Source organism: Mizuhopecten yessoensis, unplaced genomic scaffold (genome assembly GCF_002113885.1).
Source record: "Mizuhopecten yessoensis strain PY_sf001 unplaced genomic scaffold, ASM211388v2 scaffold10891, whole genome shotgun sequence".
Classification (NCBI taxonomy): Eukaryota; Metazoa; Mollusca; class Bivalvia; order Pectinida; family Pectinidae; genus Mizuhopecten; species Mizuhopecten yessoensis.
Genome location: NW_018408773.1, coordinates 322,979 through 343,270, shown reverse-complemented (window position 1 = coordinate 343,270; position 20,292 = coordinate 322,979). Strand labels below are relative to the sequence as shown.

General features: G+C 37.3%; 1 protein-coding gene across 2 annotated transcripts in view; it reads right to left on the bottom strand.

Moving 5' to 3' along the window:
• The window catches only part of LOC110463359 (ceramide synthase 4-like), a 40,669-nt gene extending 23,135 nt beyond the window's left edge, over nucleotides 1-17,534 (bottom strand). For both annotated transcript variants that reach the window (XR_002464385.1, XM_021517884.1), the window contains exons 1-2: nucleotides 17,271-17,534; nucleotides 3,419-3,545 (exon numbers count right to left, since the gene is read on the bottom strand). Coding sequence is in view for 1 of the 2 variants with exons in the window: in XM_021517884.1 (XP_021373559.1) it covers nucleotides 3,419-3,545; nucleotides 17,271-17,446 (303 nt within the window). In the remaining variant the exon portion in view is untranslated. The remainder of the gene's footprint in view (nucleotides 1-3,418; nucleotides 3,546-17,270) is intronic.
• Nucleotides 17,535-20,292: the final 2,758 nt, after the last annotated feature.

Genomic DNA, 20,292 nt, shown 5'->3' with positions numbered 1-20,292 from the left:
AAAGTTTCCTGGCTGATGAAGTGCACAGGTGCTTCATCAACATTTCAACAGTTAGTTGATTGTAGCTGCTTCAAGACTGAAGGTATCTATCGGTCTAAACTCTCTTGTGTTTGTTTTATTTCAAAAAGAAATCTATATACAATTAATGCTAGTGTAGCTTACTTAGAAATCTATAGTGCATAGTACTTGGTACAGACAGATATTGTAAGCCATAAACAATATAGAGGTCACATGCATATTACTGCATGTGACCTCTCATGTGACCACCTTCTAAGTGACCATCTTTCTTAAGAGGCCTCTTAATGTCAATCATTGTAGTGATTTGATTTTTACCCTATATTGAAGAGACCATCTGCATTAAAAGACCACTTTCGAACTTCAAACTAACAGTTGCTTAAAACAGGTTTGACTGTATAATCTAGAAACCTGTATACAACATATTTTTAACTATAGGCTGCTATATCCAGTGGCCCTGTGTTACTGTCACTGTATGTTTATGTACATGTAAAGTAACTCATGTATTTAATGGAGATACCTGTATGTAATTGAGACACCTGTATGTAATGGAGACACCTGTATGTTATAGATGCCTTTATGTAATGGACACATCAGTATGGTAGGGAGACACCTGTATGTATATATATGATGACACACCAGCTGTATGCTATGGAGACACATGTATGCTATGAAGACACCTGTATGTAATGATACATCTGTATGTAATGGAGACACCTGTATGTTATAGAGACACATCTGTATGTAATAAAGACCTCTGTATGTAATAGAGAAACCTGTATGTAATGGAGATACCTGTATGTAATTAATAGACACCTGTATGTAATGAGACACCTGTATAAATCAGGGCTCGTTTGTTGACCGATTAGCTGATCATATTTCACACAAATAATCTTCTATTACATTTTTCAAAATTTTAAATTCATAATCAAAGTTGCGTTACAGGGATTCAATTTTTTGTCTGAAGGTAAGAACCTTTAAAATGTTGATATAATATGAAAGATTTCTCATAAACAGTGATTTTAAATATTACATAAACAAGAGGCCCAAGGGTCTTAGCAGTCACCTGAGTTATATTATATAGGTACTGGTAGCTCAATTCATTGCTGAGATGTACAAAATGTGGGAAACAATATGTAAACAAAGTGAAATACAATACTTGTCATGTCACCAAAGGATAAGAACTTTAAAAACTATTCAAACAAATTATTTTGCTATTGAGAATTATACCCTCTCCTCAAGGGAGAGCAGATGACCTGGGGGATAATGAAATTTACAATTAATGTAATTAAGGTAACCGAGTCTGATGAAGATTTTTTTAACTTTTAACTATAATCCCCATTTGGGCCCCACCCCTCCAGCCCCTGTGGATGGTGCAGGATCTTGTTTTCTCATACCATCTTTTTGTCATCTGGCATCATAATCATTCTAAACCAAGTTTGAATAATTTCCTGCTGAAAATGGACAAAATACCCAAAAGTGTTATTTCCCCATATAAACTAAAGTAAATTTTACCCCCCTCCCCCACAAAAGAGAACGGATTGCTGGGGAATACTGAAATTTACAATTTAAACAAAGCCCCTGATGATCTTTCCATCCATGCAGAGAAATTGACTTTAGTACCTCTGAGTCTGGAGAAGAAGATTTTTGAAAAATTGGTTAATTTTCCCTTAGGGGCCCCGCCCAGGCCCCTGGGGTTGGGTTAAGTATCCCAATTTTACAATTTTGTAGCCTAATCTACCAAGGTTGATTTTGACCAAGTTTGGAAAAATTCCATCCACTGGTTCTTGAGAAGAAGTCGAAAATGTAAAAAGGTTATGCACGACGGACAACGACGGACGGAAAGCGATCAGAACAGGTCACTTGAGCAAAGCTCAGGTGACCTAAAAATTCATGAAGTTAATTATAACTGGGCTTTAAACAAGTGGACCCAGACACGTTCAATTCTATAGATGCCACACTTTACACAATTGTAATGTACATTGAACCAGTATAATCAGGAAACCTGTACAAACCAGACCTTCAACTTTGTTTAATTTCTATGCACATATATTGTGAAATATTACTCTAATGGTACCTACATGTGTTCAGTTTAGAGAAATTGTTCTGAAGCACAGCACAAACATCTGTATAGAAATGTAAGTTTGTATATTGTAGAAAACAAAATATCCTACAATGGGTTTTGTCTTATTCCGTTTGTTAAATCTGGTCCTCAAAACTGTATTTCCTAACCTTAATTTTACCAAGCTAGGGAAAGAATAGCTAATGTTACGGATTCCTGCACCACTGCACTGTATGTTTCCCTATATATACAGTAAACTCCCCCATTTTGGATATAACTAGCACAGTTGGGCCAGGACAGTTGACCAGGTAGTTGATGAGAGAGATAGTCTAACAATCTTACGTCCAGGGTTCAAATCCAAGTCTAGCCCTGCTGATTGTGTTTTTTCACTTCAAACGCTGTTTTTGATTATGTTTATTTCATTTCTATTGTATTTCATACATGTGCCACAAAGTACGGTTTTCTTTTCAGAAATGAATTACCAAAGGTATATTTATGCCAGCCGAATCATTTCCCTGTGCATCGTCACAGTTTTTGGCAGTAGTACGGGGATCCTTGAGATAACTGTACATGTGATGTCCTTTCAGCAGTTCACTAAACTGGGGCTACTCTGTCAGGCTAGCTAACCTATGATTGGCCACTCTGTCTCTGTTAGGCTTAGCTAATGTATACCTATGATTCAAATTTTAAAATAAAAATTGTTTACCTTGCACTTGACCTGTAATGCTTTACCTCCATTTTAGGACCATAATACTTTTTCTATGTTAATATTGTTGTGTTTTGTAGTTCTTATCATTTGATAGCAGATATAATACTATATATACTGTAGTATACTATAACGTTCCGCTCAGTTAATCGTTCACCCTACGCTGGTAAAATCTGTATTTACTCATTACTCATGTTTACTGTAATGTTAAATTCAGCCTTATTACGGAGGAAGAAAAGGGCGAAAATAACTGTGAGGACAATTTTTCCGGTATACAATATATACATTTATTAGCAAGTACGTTAAGTCTCACATCATGATATAAATTTATAAGTTTAATAAATTTTAATAAATTACATTTAAATGTACTGATGATGAATTAGTTATATTAAAATAGTAACTATAGTATTATATATATTAAACATGCTGGTGTTACCGAGAAGTCACAAGTATGTCCACAGACAGGACACTACCTCAAAAATATCCATTAATAAAAAAAATATCAAACTTGGCAAATCTTACTCTCAGATCCCATATGGATTTGTTATTAACATGTTTTACTGTATAAGTTTGTTCAGGAAATATCACTGTTCAAGTCACCAACATGTATAGCCAACTTTAAAACAATGTCTTACCTTTACTTTTTCATCTTTAGGAAATTTAGATTTTTTATATTCTACTTCCAAGTCAGGATTTGGTGTAGCATTCCTCGGCCTCTTGACTCTGATTCCAAAGTGTTTTCCAATAGGAATAAATATTAACCTACAACACACAAAAACATTGAAACATGTTACTTCGTCATCAAAACAGAAATCCACTGTAGGGGATGTGTCGCCTGCCCCTCCTGGCAGCCATGTTGATATTCAGAATTGGGTCAAAATCAAACTTGAGCAGGTATAACATGTTACATGAAATTCAAAGCATGCATTAAAAGGTTATCAAAGGAACCATGTGATTTCCACGATACACAAGATGGCCATTGGCGGTCATATTGATTTTCATATTTGGTTCAAAATTGAACTTGAGCGGGTTATTGATCCTACAGAAAAATGCTAGTTCAATCGAACGTGGGTTTTTCGACGATGTTTGTAGAAAGATTACGGATGATCATAGCATGGACACCATTCCCAAAAATTGAGATTTCACACTCCTGCTGAATAATTATACAGGTCTTACGAGTAGTAATGACAAAGAAGGATTCTGAAATATAGTCTTTGACTGCAAACCGATGGAGGAGATATGTTTTAACACTGGGGTAATAAATGATCTAATTACTTTGTTGTGTCTTTGCTGCGTAATTGTTTAATGATTTTGTGTTGACAAATTGCCAGATTTAATTATTTCTCTACTTATACATGTGTATATCTTATAAATATAAAATCCACAGGTAAACAAACAAGAGGTGGTCACAGGTACCAGCCTCTGTGGTAATAAGTATGGGTCCTCAATCCCTCATCTCCTTAAAATCAAACTAACGTACGGGTTCCTCAATCCCTCATCTCCTTAAAATCAAACTATGGTACGGGTCCTCAATCCCTCATCTCCTTAAAATCAAACTAACGTACGGGTTCCTCAATCCCTCATCTCCTTAAAATCAAACTATGGTACGGGTCCTCAATCCCTCATCTCCTTAAAATCAAACTAACGTACGGGTTCCTCAATCCCTCATCTCCTTAAAATCAAACTATGGTACGGGTCCTCAATCCCTCATCTCCTTAAAATCAAACTAACGTACGGGTTCCTCAATCCCTCATCTCCTTAAAATCAAACTATGGTACGGGTCCTCAATCCCTCATCTCCTTAAAATCAAACTAACGTACGGGTTCCTCAATCCCTCATCTCCTTAAAATCAAACTATGGTACGGGTCCTCAATCCCTCATCTCCTTAAAATCAAACTAAAGTAACCCATGCCACTACCCTCCCGTCAATACAATCCTGGATCTCTTTCTAGAATCAGGATTTAAGTATTTAGCTTTAAGTGTAAGCTTACAGAACCTGCTATACTCAACCTTAAAGAAATATACCTACGCCTAAATGCAGTGTTCTCCCTGCATGTATCAATGTATAACAGAGGCCCTTTTTAAACAAACTGGGGTCGTTTTGCATAGTTCAAATGTAATTATTAAAAAAAGAGGTTTCTGTTTTCTCTGCTTCAAAAGAATACAAATAGAGAAGTCAGCATTCGGCCCAAATTCATAAACATTGTATAGAAGTGTAACAGGAAAAAGAGAAATGCAATGGCCAGACCGGGATTCAAACCCGAGATCCTTCGATTTTTAGACGGACGCTCTAATAGTTGAGCTACCTGGTCACTGACAATCGACCAAGTCCAGTTCTGCTACATTCCTTCCTCCTTTTTCTAAGTCTTCCCCCAAAAGACGCAACTGTTTACAACTTAGGTTTGGGAATCCCTGGCCAAGCACTTACCCAGTGCTTCAAACAAGGGTTGGCAAGCTAGCCAATTTTGTAACAGGAGACAGAAATGCACAGCCAGATCGGGATTCAAACCCAAGAACGTCCGAACTCTAGAGGGACGCTCTAACAATTGAGCTATGCACCTGGTAGCAAATTCAATGATCAACTAAGTGCAGTTCCGTTACAGAAGTTACAAAATCTCCTTCTATACAAATTATCACATGTGTCAGAGTTTATACATTAATATCACCATGCTTTCAAGTGTTTTGCTCCTAAATATGTATGTCTTTTTGTGAACCAATTTGAAATTTCTGCAATATTTTATTCATTAATATGACATTCTAGCTTGAATGGCATCTGAATTTAACTATACGTAGAAACAAGTGTAATCTACGATCAGACCAACGTCTGTATAGCGGCTTGAACCTGTATAGACTACATTGTCACGCACGACAGCTCATCACCTTTGGGCGGGCGGCCGACCTGCTCACTGAGCCTACAGAGAAGTCAGCTAGTCCACTCTACAAATGTTCAGAACAATATTGTAGCTTCTGTTAGTGGTCTGTCTAATTTTTACTACAACCAAAACCTGGTCATTGATCCAGCTCATCTGAACTTGGTGCATGCAACCTGAGTACTGACTTACACAAAGAAATCCAATAAAATCTATGTATTATGATCTGTCAATGTTATAATGACACACAGATATGTACGGTTATTAAACCCAAACACAGCGGGAACACACCATAGCAGGAAGTCTTTTAAGCTTGTCTAACTGACATCAATACTCTGATGTATACCCAAATTTGCTAAACCAAAATAAAGACAGAACTTATCGTCTTTTCTAAGAAACAAGCTACATTCACTTACGGTAATACCTGTTGTTAGCACTACTGCCTACCGAGTGTTTAAGGTGTCTGACAATCTAAGATCACTATGATTTTCTCCCAGTACTCCAGTTCTCCCCGAATACCAAAACCAGACTCGTCATTTAATACCATATAGCTGCAACAGGACGTAAAGTACCAACAAACCAAACCCTTCTCCTCGGTATCTCGGATTCACTAACTAACTGTAGATAGTCTACAACACTGGTTTCCTACACTTTAGAGAGCACATCACATATGTTCACCAGCGCTCTATTCACAGCACAGTTTACCTTAAAATACAGGATGCAGTACAAAATTTTGACATTCACATATACAAGGTTATAAAAATAACAGCTTTTCCTGTTTTCTGGAGCTGTCAGTATTTATCAGCTGTCAAAATCACAGCAATCCGATACAGAATCTATGATCTGCATCTCAAAATCATTTACTTTATACTTATTGAAACCAGTATTTTGGAATATAGATGCTACTTTTTGAAATAGACTGATCTGCTATATATACATTGTATGTAAATTACCAGAAAATTGAAAACGGTCTCCACAATCAAGAAGAAAACTAATTTCTACGTATGCAATTTAGAGTTACATGTATAGCATAGATATTCATACAGTGAATGACAGAAGATTGAGAGTTGTTCACACGAAGGACAACAATGAGTATGTGAATTGTAAATCTATATGTGATATATATTGTTTGTGTTATTCTAGACTGATAATAGTACTTTAAAGTGTCCAGAGTAATTTTGTACATTATTCAGGGTACAATATAAATGTTGCAGATTATAATAAATATACAGAGCAGGACCCCTCTAATTTTACTGAGATAGAAATAAAGGTGAGCATGAACATTCCTATAATCAAACAGGTGGAAACAAGGTAGAAATATTTGTACAATGTACCAGTGCATTTCACCATGGGGAGGTTCATATTTCCATAATGATGAAATGAACCGTGGACTATGTCATGCTACATCGGCATTTTGTAATGATAAGTAAGTATTGTGAAATCTACAAAATGACAAACATATGAGGACTGTATAAACATCACTTAACATATCTCCAGAACTGAACAATCTTTTTTTTTTAAATAAAGAAAAAAAACAAGCCTTCATCGATAACAATGAACATGGCGACAATTTAATGCAATATAACACAGTTCAAGCTGTACGATGGGTCACTGTATAGAACAGCTTAAACACTTTGCCCGACAGGTCATGGCCAGTGAACCTCAGAATTGGTCTAAAGGCCAAACAACTGACCTATATATATTTTGCAAATTATTGTGTCTCTAACCTGACTGTAAGCTTGAGCTTAGATAAAAGTAAGTACACAGAATGATATCCGTGCCGACATATTTTTTTTATATACATGATCCCCTACAAATAACCCCTCAAGATAGTTCAAATGTCGATCTTCCTTAGATTATGTTCCCCTGCTGTAAATTTGAAGTATGATGCATTAAATATATATATACACAGACTTTCAACAGAGTAAGCGAAAGCCTTCGAAAGTCAGGTAGCAAGAATACCAGGCAAGACCTAGATCATGGAATTTATAATTTAGTTAAAAATAACGTTTGTAAAAATATTTCGCAAAAAGAAAGAAAAAACTCTTCCTACCTAAATATTTATCTACCTTGAAAGTAGAAACATCACATTTTTGGTCTATTACGTTGATATCAAATACAGGAATATGTGAATACATGTTTAAAATATGACCCTGGTTTATATCTTAACAAAGCTTTTTTCATTAATTTTATAAAGGGTTGGTAGAAGCCAACACTTATGTACATAAGAAAGTGTACAAGGGCAAACTCTAAAGTGCATTTAGAGAAAATACTCAGCCTTGACTAAGGTCTAAGATTGATCTCTGTATAATATTAGTCAATACATTGCCCCAGTTCGTCAACTCCCCAAAGGAAGGGTAATTCAGTTCATGTTAGCACAGGTAAATTTTAAACCCAAACTAAAAATAGCAGATAATGGAGTTTTGGTTGAATGGACAAGTGCTATTTCCCTAGCTCTATAGATTTAATTTTATGCAAATAAAGGCTCAGAAGACAGGAAATTTATTGTATATCTTAGAACTAAGCCTCTTTTAAAGACTGTCCTTTAAAAAAACGAGTTCTACGAACTGATTAATTCAATCAGCTGATAGATAAATCTGTGAATGGTCGTAATTCATGTATAATGGCAGGGCTTTATCGTGCTGTGGCAGGTTTTAATTGTACATTGTGGTTGCCTTAGCTTTGAACTAGCAGGAATTTCCCTTTAACTGAAATTTGTAGAGTGGCTGACCGAACAGCTGGTAGGCGCTGGTTTGATACCCTTCAGAAGAATACTACTCTCCTTCCTATTTCAAAGAACTACAGTTCTGCAAAATACAATGCAACATGTGCCATCACTACCACTAGCCCTCCACCATTGGGTCGGGGGTTCGAGACCTACGTGGGGCATTCGCCAGGTATTGGCTATAGGTCAGTGTTTTTTCTCCGGGAACTCCAGCAAAACCTGGCACGTCCTTAAATGACCATAGCTGTTAATAGGACATAAGACACAAACAAACCAAACCCATCCCAATAGAAGTACTTGCGCACCCCCGACTTCAAACTTAATTTAAACTAAACCAAACTGTGCAAATTACACGAGTTTTTATGGTAATAACGTTCCATAGTCTAACTTATTTCTGTCCTTTACCTCAAAAGCCCCATTAGATTGGACCCTGTCCACTGATACAGAAAACACCTATACAAGACACCTATCAGAACACTTACCTATTTATTTTGTTAACTGAACCAGCAAAAAGTTGAAATGTTTCCTTAAATCTGAGATCACGGTGGCCATCTCAGATTTCTTACTGACCCAAATAAGTACTCGAAGTGACAGACTTCAAAAATAACAAGTGATTAAGTATGCTCACATTGATATATTTAGCTAGATGGCTATGGGGATGTTCTTTTGCTCCAGAAAATTCACACGCATTAATTCTGCTTTTATTGTTGAAACGTCATCGGGTGTCCCATTGATCATGTTCATATTTTGGACACCAAACACAGGCCGAGACAAGATATCTTGGTTTTCGAATCGGTCCAAACAATAACAACTGGAGTGACATTGCATTACCATTAACAACGAATTTTGTTGAAATCCCTTATCATCTAGCTGCCTCAAAATGTTTTTGGTCATTTCTGAACCCTGTAGATCTAAATCTGCCCTATAGAAAAACCATTGTCTTCCTTTATAAACATTGAATCTCTAGGGATGTTCCATATCAAATCAAGTCAAAATACCTTTACTCCTATTAAAGAAATAACTTTTAAAACATTAACCTCTATAGACATCCTTTTAGTATCACTAAATCACTTACCCTACATTAACCCCTTCAGCACTGTACACCGTATTGGACTCATCCATAGCAATGCATGGTAGAGTATAATAAAGTTACATAGGGGTGAAAGGGTTCAAGGAGAAATATTTTCAAATTAATGCCTATTTTCCTGTTTAAACCTGCCCCATCTACCCTTGTCTTTAATTTTTACAATTTTGTGTTTGTTTCCTTTCCTTGGCCGGGGTTAATCACAGCTAAGTTAGTTCACAACTCCTTCACCCCTATGGAGTAATAAAAGATTATGGTAACCTATTTTCCCTTTGAGCAATGCCCCTCTATCCCAAGGTTAAGGGGGGGGGGGGGGGGGGGGGGGTGTTATTTATTTATAACTATCACTGACTTTCCTTTGGGATTCTCAATGGGTAAGGATCCGGAGGATACAATTTTAGGGTGTCAGTTTCCAGATTTCTATCACAATCGCATCAGAAAGTGAGTAATATTTCTGGAACCATTTCTTTTGGTAAAGACGTTCAGACTCATAACAAATGAAATTCACCAGCTCACTGTTGATTGTTGACCTTTTAGGCCCAGAAAAAGTAACAGGTTTGAAAAATATTGTTGGCAATGATAAAATACGGATGGTTTAATATGTTGAAATTTATTTCTTTTAATAGTATATATATATATAAGTACAACTTTGTCGAATGGGCTATTGATGAATAATGTATATTTTCTCACAACAAGAAAGTAAGTGTTTGACGAAATGTATGCCAACTCTTACCTCAGATATTGTATATGATACATTGGACATGAGATATCGTGATCATGTAATACCTCAGATATATACATTGTGTGTCATTGCCATGTATTATATAAATACTGTACAAGTCTGAGCATCAGGAAAGTGTAGGACAACTGACAAGCAGAGTGTACTTTAAATGTACACACGTATTTACCTTAGTATTTACTGTGTAATTGAGGTGCTTTAGACCCAGATATTGTTTACACACAATATATAAATATCACTTCTGTTTGGTTAGTACAGGGGTCTGTTATACCAACACAGGTCATTGATTTAGTTTGGACCTTAACCTTCAATAACACGGAGAAGTACGATGTCCACCTGTCATAAGGCGAGATATCAATAATCCCACTCCTATCCTACTGATGTCCTACACTGTTAACATACATAATTCAGTGGTATTCCAATTTAAGCGCTTTTCTGATAGATAATCTTTTGTTATAAACCATGGTTTTAATTATCTTATTCAACATTCCAACAATACAAGTGTAATGTCGCCATTTATAGATGAAATACTATTATAATAATACTATCATCTGATTAGCTGAGAACAAGGACATCACAGGTTGCATCAAATAACTGAACAAATGTTTCACATATGAACCCTTTTTTTTAATAATCAAGTCTCCAGATTTTGGAAGGAGTCCCAATATTTTTACCATCATTTTTTTAGAATATTGAAATCAGCAGAGTTCCCACATCTGATTGCATTTTTATCCAATAATAATTTGATAGATCAGTACCATATATATGGCATATTTTACACAATTGTTTCATCGAGATTATTGCAGCATTTTAGGTTTTGCCAGTCAATTTCTCCCCACGAAATATCTGTAATGTCTGCAATTATATACCAGTAAATGTTCCTGAAGTTAACAGAAGAGTTTCAAAGATGTATAGCACTAAAGACATCCTTCCAGGGGCTAGTTGAATCGGTTAAAGTAGACTTCAATAATGATTTGCCATTTACTTTTGTCTTACCGAAGTATTTTAATCTACCGAAGACTTTACCATGTTATTTATAAACCTTTCTCTACATTAATTTAAGCAACAAACATTATTACTGAACCATGATGATTGATGGTACTTACTGAACTCAATAAGTCTGCTTATTTGGCCCCATATCTGCCTCTACACTACTGTAGTACAACCCCGTAAGTCTGAAGTTGGGGTGGGAGAACAGCTCAGTTCAACCATGATTTTTAATTTTTCAAATATGTTTTCAGGACCGGTTGCTTCTATTTATGCACTTGATACTGAGTCTGAATGTAATGAACCAACAGAGCTGACTTGATTGCTGGTGATTAACCCAGTCCAGTTCTACTACATTCCTCCCTCTGTCAATGAAAGTCTTTGACCCAGAGGACAAACAAGATAGCACCTTACATAAGTACATTTAGTTTGGTGCCAAATCTAACAGGAAAGAGAAAATGCAACACCCAACCGGTATTCAAACCCAAACCCATATTATCTCTGGACAGACGTTCCAATTAACCAATGCAACTAAGCTTTCACGATCAATTCACCCTTTCACACCATTGTAACTTCAGTAGACTATACCATGCTTTGACCTGGATGAGTCCATTATGGTCTACAGTGATGAAAGGGTTAACAGGTCACTGATCCCGACAGTTAGTCCAGTCTAGTTCCACAACACCTAGGTAGTATGGTTGCAGGTTCTTTGACACCAGGAAAATTTCAATTGGCAATGTCCCTCAGACTTCAAATTATCCCATATCTTCAGTTTCATAACAAATTCAAGATTTACAGCAGTATTTTTCACGGTAGACAATTGAGGATGCTACAATATTCATCAGGATTCCAAACAGGACTTATCTATAGGGAATTCACATGTAACAGAAGAAAGAGAAATGCAACAGCCAGACTGGGGTTCGAATCTGAGACCCTCCAAACTCTAGACAGACACTACCAATTGAGCTACCTGGTCGCTGACAATGATTGCTATCAATATGTACATCAAGTGTTAAAATCTGAAGCTAAAGTTTCCGGTGATTTAAGCCTTGAAAGAGTTCAGTTTTTACCATCACACCACCTTCAATGCACAAACATATAACTGTATTTTTCAAACAGTTTCTAGACAGTTTCACCTAAAATACTGGAAAGATATCGTAACCCAGACAAATAGGGTAACAGGTTTGACAGGTTCACCTGAAGGACATACAGTATATCCCAGACAGATATGGTAACTCAGGACAGACAGGGTTACCAAGATATACAGGGTTACCCAGACAGACAAGATAACCTACACAGACAAAGTAAACCAGACAGACAAGGTAACCTGCACAGACAAGGTAAACCAGACAGACAAGGTAATCTACACAGATAAGGTAAACCAGACAGACACCTGTACCCCAGACAGACAAGGTAACCTACACAGACAAGGTAATCTACACAGACAAGGTAACCCAGGCAGACAAGGTAACCTACACAGACAAGAAATCACAGACAGACAAGGTAAACCAGACAGACAAGGTAAGTAAACCAGACAGACAAGGTAACCTACACAGACAAGGTTATCTACACAGACAAGGTAACCCAGGCAGACAAGGTAACCTACACAGACAAAGTAACACAGACAGACACGGCATCACTGACCGACAAGGTAACCTACACAGACAGGGTAACCTACACATACAATGTAACCTAGACAGACAAGGTAACCTACACAGACAAGATATCACAGACAGACAAGGTAAACCAGACAGACAAGGTAAGTAAACCAGACAGACAAGGTAACCTACACAGACAAAGTAACACAGACAGACACGGCATCACAGACCGACAAGGTAACCTACACAGACAGGGTAACCTACACATACAAGGTAACCTAGACAGACAAGGTAACCTACACAGACAAGGTAACCTGCACAGACATGGTAAACCAGACAGACAAGGTAACCTACACAGACAAGGTAAACCAAACAGACAAGATATCACAGACAGACAAGGTAAACCAGACAGACAAGGTAACCTACACAGACAAGGTAACACAGACAGATACTGTATCCCAGACAGACAGGGTAACCAACCGACAGGGTACAGACAAGGTAACACAGACAAACAAGGTAACCTACACAGACAAGGTAACCTAGATAGACAAGGTAAACCAGACAGACAAGGTATCTACACAGACAAGGTAACCTACACAGACAAGGTAACCCAGACAGACAAGGTAACCCAGACAGACAAGGTAACCTACACAGACAAAGTAACACAGACAGACACGGCATCACAGACAGACAAGGTAACCTACACAGACAGGGTAACCTACACATACAAGGTAACCTACACAGACAAGGTAACCTGCACAGACATGGTAAACCAGACAGACAAGGTAACCTACACAGACAGACATGGCATCACAGACAGACAAGGTAGCCCAGACAGACAAGGTAACCTACAGACAGGGTAACCTACACATACAAGGTAACCTACACAGACAAGGTAAACCAAACAGACAAGTTATCACAGACAGACAAGGTAAACCAGACAGACAAGGTAACCTACACAGACAAGGTAACCTAGATAGACAAGGTAAACCAGACAGACAAGGTATCTACACAGACAAGGTTACCTACACAGACAAGGTAACACAGACAGACAAGGTAACCCAGACAGACAAGGTAACCCAGACAGACAAGGTAACCTACACAGACAGACATGGCATCACAGACAGACAAGGTAGCCCAGACAGACAAGGTAACCTACAGACAGGGTAACCTACACATACAAGGTAACCTACACAGACAAGGTAACCTGCACAGACAAGGTAAACCAGACAGACAAGGTAACCTACACAGACAAGGTAAACCAAACAGACAAGGTAACCTAGACAGACAAGGTAAACCAGACAGACAGGGTAACCTGCACAGACAAGGTAACCTACAAAGACAAGGTAACCTACACAGACAAGGTAACCTACACAGATAAGGTAACCTAGACAGACAAGGTTATCCTAGACAGACAAGGTAAACCAGACAGACAAGGTAAACCAGACAGACAGGGTAAACCAGACAGACAAGGTAACCTACACAGACAAGGTAACCTGCACAGACAAGGTAACCTACACAGACAAGGTAAACCAGACAGATAAGGTAACCCAGACGGACAAGGTAACCCAGACAGACAAGGTAACTTACACAGACAAGGTAACCTACACAGACAAGGTAAACCAGACAGATAAGGTAACCCAGACGGACAAGGTAACCCAGACAGACAAGGTAACTTACACAGACAAGGTAACCTACACAGACAAGGTAACCTACACAGACAAGGTAAACCAGACAGACAAGGTAACTTACACAGACAAGGTAAAAAAAATCATACTTGGTTAAAAGAACATCACGTGAAGAGCGATATTTTTTTTAATGAATGTATGTATTGTATGCACTTCCACTTATGTTACCTCGCTATCCCCATATTCATAGTCCGTTCCAAATGTCCAGTTTGACCACTTGAATTGTTCAGGAATTTACAATTAAATGTCAACAATGATAATCGGCATAAACATAAAGTAGATATATATAAATATATATTGAATTTATTACCGGAATGTGACCGGTACAGTTGGTACGGGGCTTAACACCTTTGTGATTTTTTTATTACATTGTACAACTCAATGTCTTTGGCCATGTATAAATTTATGCATACTCTCTTTCCCACTTTCACTGTCTCCATACGCTAACACTTTGTAAGTCATATTATCCATCACACACAATAAACTGTATGGCAATACCACTACGTGTACATGTAGAATATGTGTCAGATATGGAACGTGTTGAGATACTTGATCATTATATTTTTTCAATACTTTACATAGATTAAAGCATTCTTGTAAATGGACCCTTTTTTATGTTGAGACAACTTTTCTTTAATCATTTCTGTATTTTTCTGAACCCGGTAATATTATAAATTATGTAAATCTAATAGCGCAAGTATCTCATTTGACCCCGATCGCGCGAGCGCCGTGGCCATCACAACATTTATCCCTTGGAGGCCCTCATGGCAAAATCAAACTAACCAGTCACTTATCCCTTCCTTTCGCATAAACCAAAGTAAACTCTCTCCGATACATGCCCATTAACATATTAAACTAAGTTCATCTGTGTTCAAACTCAGACAAAGATACTAGAAAGGTTAATAGTTTTTGATATTTATTCATAACATAAACAGCGATAGCATTTATGTCGATTCCATTTCAGCCTAACCAGCTATCCGTAAGAATACATGCACCGTACTAACTGCTAGGGCAGTTATTTTCTCCTTTGAATATTTCCCACCTGCAATAATGATTCCGTAACATACTCCTTGCACTATCTTTTGACCATTTGGTAACTTTTCGTTTCGTAGCTGACACAGAACAACACTTTTCTTTCGCATACACACGGCCAGTCATTTTGTTTACAAAGAAATGGTGTGCTATGCGCATGCGCTAGTAGAGGGAAATCCCTGAACAAAACGTTGGTCAGACAGGTAGAAAAACCGATGATTATCTTAGATTTAATCATTTTCATGAATCTATTTCAGCCAAATCTGATCGTTATTTTCCATAAGGAGTCTCACTTGATATGTTTATGTGGTATTTGAAAATAAGACCAAAAAAAAAGTTACTTCACTGTGATGCCCCTTTAACCTTGTTTCAATATTTGAACGATTATCAACCATCAATCACTGAGGAACTTCTATATATCGGTCATCCCTCGAGTGTATAAGTATGGTGTATATTAGGAAAATTGGTGATACCAGTGTAGATAGGGTGCTATACATATGTACACAAATGTTGTATAATAATAAAATGAATGATATACAGTAACAAGGTATTACATATAACTATATGATCCTCTACCATGACTGGTTACAGCAATTTATTTACTCCCTTGAGAGTTATGTAAGTTGACGTAAAACATGATTATTATGAATGAAATAGTTATGAGTTGGAAAACATGGCTGTGTGCCAACACTTTTGCAAAGATGACATTAACATTACAAGTTAGTTTGAATCAATGGTAACAGAATCAATGGTATGGTTTCCCACATATAATATATACAGTTATTATACATATAGCTACATAATGCCCTAATGTTTCTTAGTTATAGAAGGGGAATTCAATGCAGGTTTCCTGTGTATTTTATTCCTCCGTGAACACACATGCATAATTAAAGTACATTGCCTGCATATTTCCTCATTTATAAATTCCAAGTCCACATATGAACAATGGAACTGCTTGGGTCGATCATCTGCGACCAGGTAGCTCAGTTGCAGGTAGGAGCCTTCAGAGTTATTGTATTTATCAATTAAGATATGAATCGTTGTTAACAATTGACTATCAAAACAGACTTGTAACAGAGATGTCTTTCAATGTTATGTCAAATAACATCATGTAAACCGTCAGCATTACCACGGATTAAGATAGCAATCTAATTCTGACGCAGTACAAGCACATCTGTTTACAAAAACAATTTGGACTGCTTAATAATGTCAATTCAAAAGAACAGTCCACAGGTATTCAAAAGTTAACATCACATTATTGTTACTGGAGCAGATATTGATCAGATGATTGGTTAATTCGACCTTTAAAATCCTTTATTGATGATTTGATAATATAATTCTGTGCTTCAACATTTAAAATCTTAGTGTTGTCTCTACTGTACAGTACATATTATAAGTTTTTTTCCAGTAAACTGTCTGGCACATTATTTTGAGAACATTCTGACGTAAATGTAATTGTGGCAAGGGGCGGCGGCTCACACGACAAAAAAATGTGGGATGACTTGTCGGAAGCCAACAAAGACAGATGTATGGAATTTACGGTTAGCTGGGCGTGACCCATTGGTACCGGTAGAGGCTACCCGTTTGGTAATGGTATCCCGTTATATTACGACTGGTCCACATGATTACAACATCTAATGTGCAGAATGCTGCGTTTACGACGCGACATTCGAACTTAATAAACATCCAACGTGCTTATGTTTACCTGCAGATAAAGGGTTATCATGTATCTTGTATACCTGTATTACAGGACGAGCAACTTACCTAAAACACGCGAATCTTAAGACGGTCATAAATAAACCCATATAGATCGAGGGTAGACCAATATCTGAAAATTGTCCATAGTAAACTCCGGGTGTTTTTGACTTTAAATCCTCCCATTTTATACCGGGTGTCAGCCAAAAATTCTCATCCCAAAACCACTCCGAAAAGCCTTCCATGTCGCCCGTGTAATACACAGCACCAGACTTGGTTACACACTCTTCCACAGAACTTGTCAGAAGTCGGATGTTTTAGTTGGATGACCTGTGTACACTACGGAATGCGCACGCACACATCCAACTCATGGTCTTTTGAGCGCTTTTCACCATTCACTCAACGTGCCGGGTTGTGGTACACATGTATTCAATTGAAACTCGGTAAATTAGCGTTATCTTTAAACAAATATGTCATATTTCTATTCTTCATTTCGTTTACTACACATTGCAGGGCCTTTTCAGCAGAGTCTGTCTGGGGTTAATGTCCTAGTAATGGAAATGTAACGGGCACAACCACTTGCCGCCTATTTTTTTGTCAGGTTGGCCGCCTTATATTGTGAATGAAATTTCAAACCGATTTTCATTATTCTCACGATTTTAGGCCTGCTCTAGTCTGATTACCGAGTAAACACCTTACCTTTACCAAACTATATATTAATGAATACAAAGAAAAATAATTGCAGGTAGCCAGCACACATTAAGTTTTCACAAGGGCTTTTTCTCTTGTTCTGTGTGTTTTTTTGGCAGTTATGCCCCTTTTACCATACCTGTATTAAATCTTGCCTGAATTCCCAACATTTTTGTCACTTTTTTTGTGAATTTCAGTTGAAGTATCTGTCTGAACTTATTATAGTTTATCTCTATTATGATATAAATATATTTTGTCCTGAGTATTACCCTCATTTCTCGGCCACTTTGTTTTAGGAAACTTGGTATAACCACGGAATTAGCCAAGTCCGTGGTATAACCACGGAATTAGTTTAGTTATCTAAGTCCGTGGTATACCTAACCCAAGGGTAAGTTAAAGCCGAAAGCACCTTACTTACAACTAATACAGAAGATTGTCTTATAATCTTATCCTAAACACAAATTTCTGTTTATTCTTGAGCTGCAGTGCAAAAACCAGTTTCTCCTTTTCTTCCTTTTTCCTTGGAATTTCTCCTTTTTTCTTTGGTATTTTTATTCTTCTCTTTTTTCCCTTTTCTCTCTCTCTCTCTGTTCTCATAAAGGCAATATATGTGTACATGTGTACCATTACATGTACTGGCGTCAAGTATATCAGTCGAGTGAGGTGTGAATATATAATATGTAATGTTTGATTGTAATTATACCATATATTGCGAAACAATCTTGAATAAAAAGAAAATTACAAAAAAAACCCAAAAAAAACTAGTGTAGTGCGTGGTGATACTGAACCGGAGTCAAATTAACATTATGGAATGTGAACCGCGGTTTATTTACCATATATTTACTTATATTACTATACCAGAGACGTATAAACCTATATTACTATACGAGTCGAGTTTTTTTCCTTATCAATACTGATATTCTTAGTTTACTTCGATTTGTGGTAATAAAAAAATCAGGATTGGGAATAAGGGTGAGACGAAGGGAAGATGTAAAGGAGGGGGAGGCAGAAGTGTGTTTGTTTGGAAGGAAGGAGATTCACACTGTTTCTTTCCTTCCTTCTTTCTTTTTGCGTTTTACTTCTTTCTTCTCGGTTAGTTCATACACGTATGAGTGTTGTGTGTGAGTACCAACGTTTATGAACCTACTTTTATGGATTACAAATATTTAACAGTTTTTCTACTTAGAGTACTATACTATATAGGTCTAATTGGAATTTGTCCATTTTATCAAAGACCTCTCTCTCTCTCTCTCTCTATCTCTCTCTCTCTCTCTCTCATACCCGAGAACTTCATTGCAACCATTTATTATCGCCATTCGCATTTCTTTGAAAACAATGCTCTCATAGTGTAAAGAAGGAAAACTAAAAGTTTTGGTTGAAGAGATCATGTTAAAGATTGTCAAAAGATCTTTTTAATTCTTCAAAATCAATATCCCATTAATTCCATTTCTATAGTATACAGTGTAACAATGCGACTGTAACCCTGATTTAATGGTACTGAGAATGGTATTTAGCAGTGTAACAATGCGACTGTAACCCTGATTTAATGGTACTGAGAATGGTATTAAGGAGTGTAACAATGCGACTGTAACCCTGATTTAATGGTAAAACTAAATATGATGAATATAAAACACTTATAGTGATAGGTCAATAACATTTTAGAAAATGTTACCAGTAACCTCCATACCGATTATCAATGCGGTAATTAAATTTAAAAGAAATGCATAGGCTGACCTACCTAACAGCCCTATTAGACTATGAACTAGTTTTTTCTGTTTAGTACAAAAACCTCCATGTCGAAATCACATGCTAATTATTGGAGTGTCATTTTTACCGAAAGTCGATCTAAATCCCGCAAACATGCAAAATTACTCTGAAAACCTTAGTTTCGGTCCAAATATAGCTGTAACAAAATATCAGGTCCCTGTGGGTCCAAATATAGCTGTAACAAAATATCAAGTCCCTGTGGGTCCAAATATAGCTGTAACAAATTCTCAGGTCCCTGTGGTCGTAATTGACGCAGTGTCTCTGGTTTTTTTACACGAAAATCCCCCATACTTTTTAGCTCACCTGGCACGAAGTGCCAAGTGAGCTTGTGCCGTGGTGCGGCGTCCGTCGCCCGTCCGTCTGTCCGTCCGTCGTCCGTCCGTCCTCCGTCCGTCTGTCCGTCCGTCGTTCGTCCGTCGTCCGGCGTCAATATTTTACTGTAAACGACTTCTTCTTAATAACCGAAAGGCCTAGGGTGATGATATTTGGCCAGAAGCAAACTGGGATGAAGGGCTACCAAGTTTGTTCAAATAAATGACCTTCATCTATTTTCAAGGTCACAGGGGTCAAATATGTTAAAAAAATTTAACAACTTCTTCTCAATAACCAAACTGCCCAGGGAGATGATATTTGG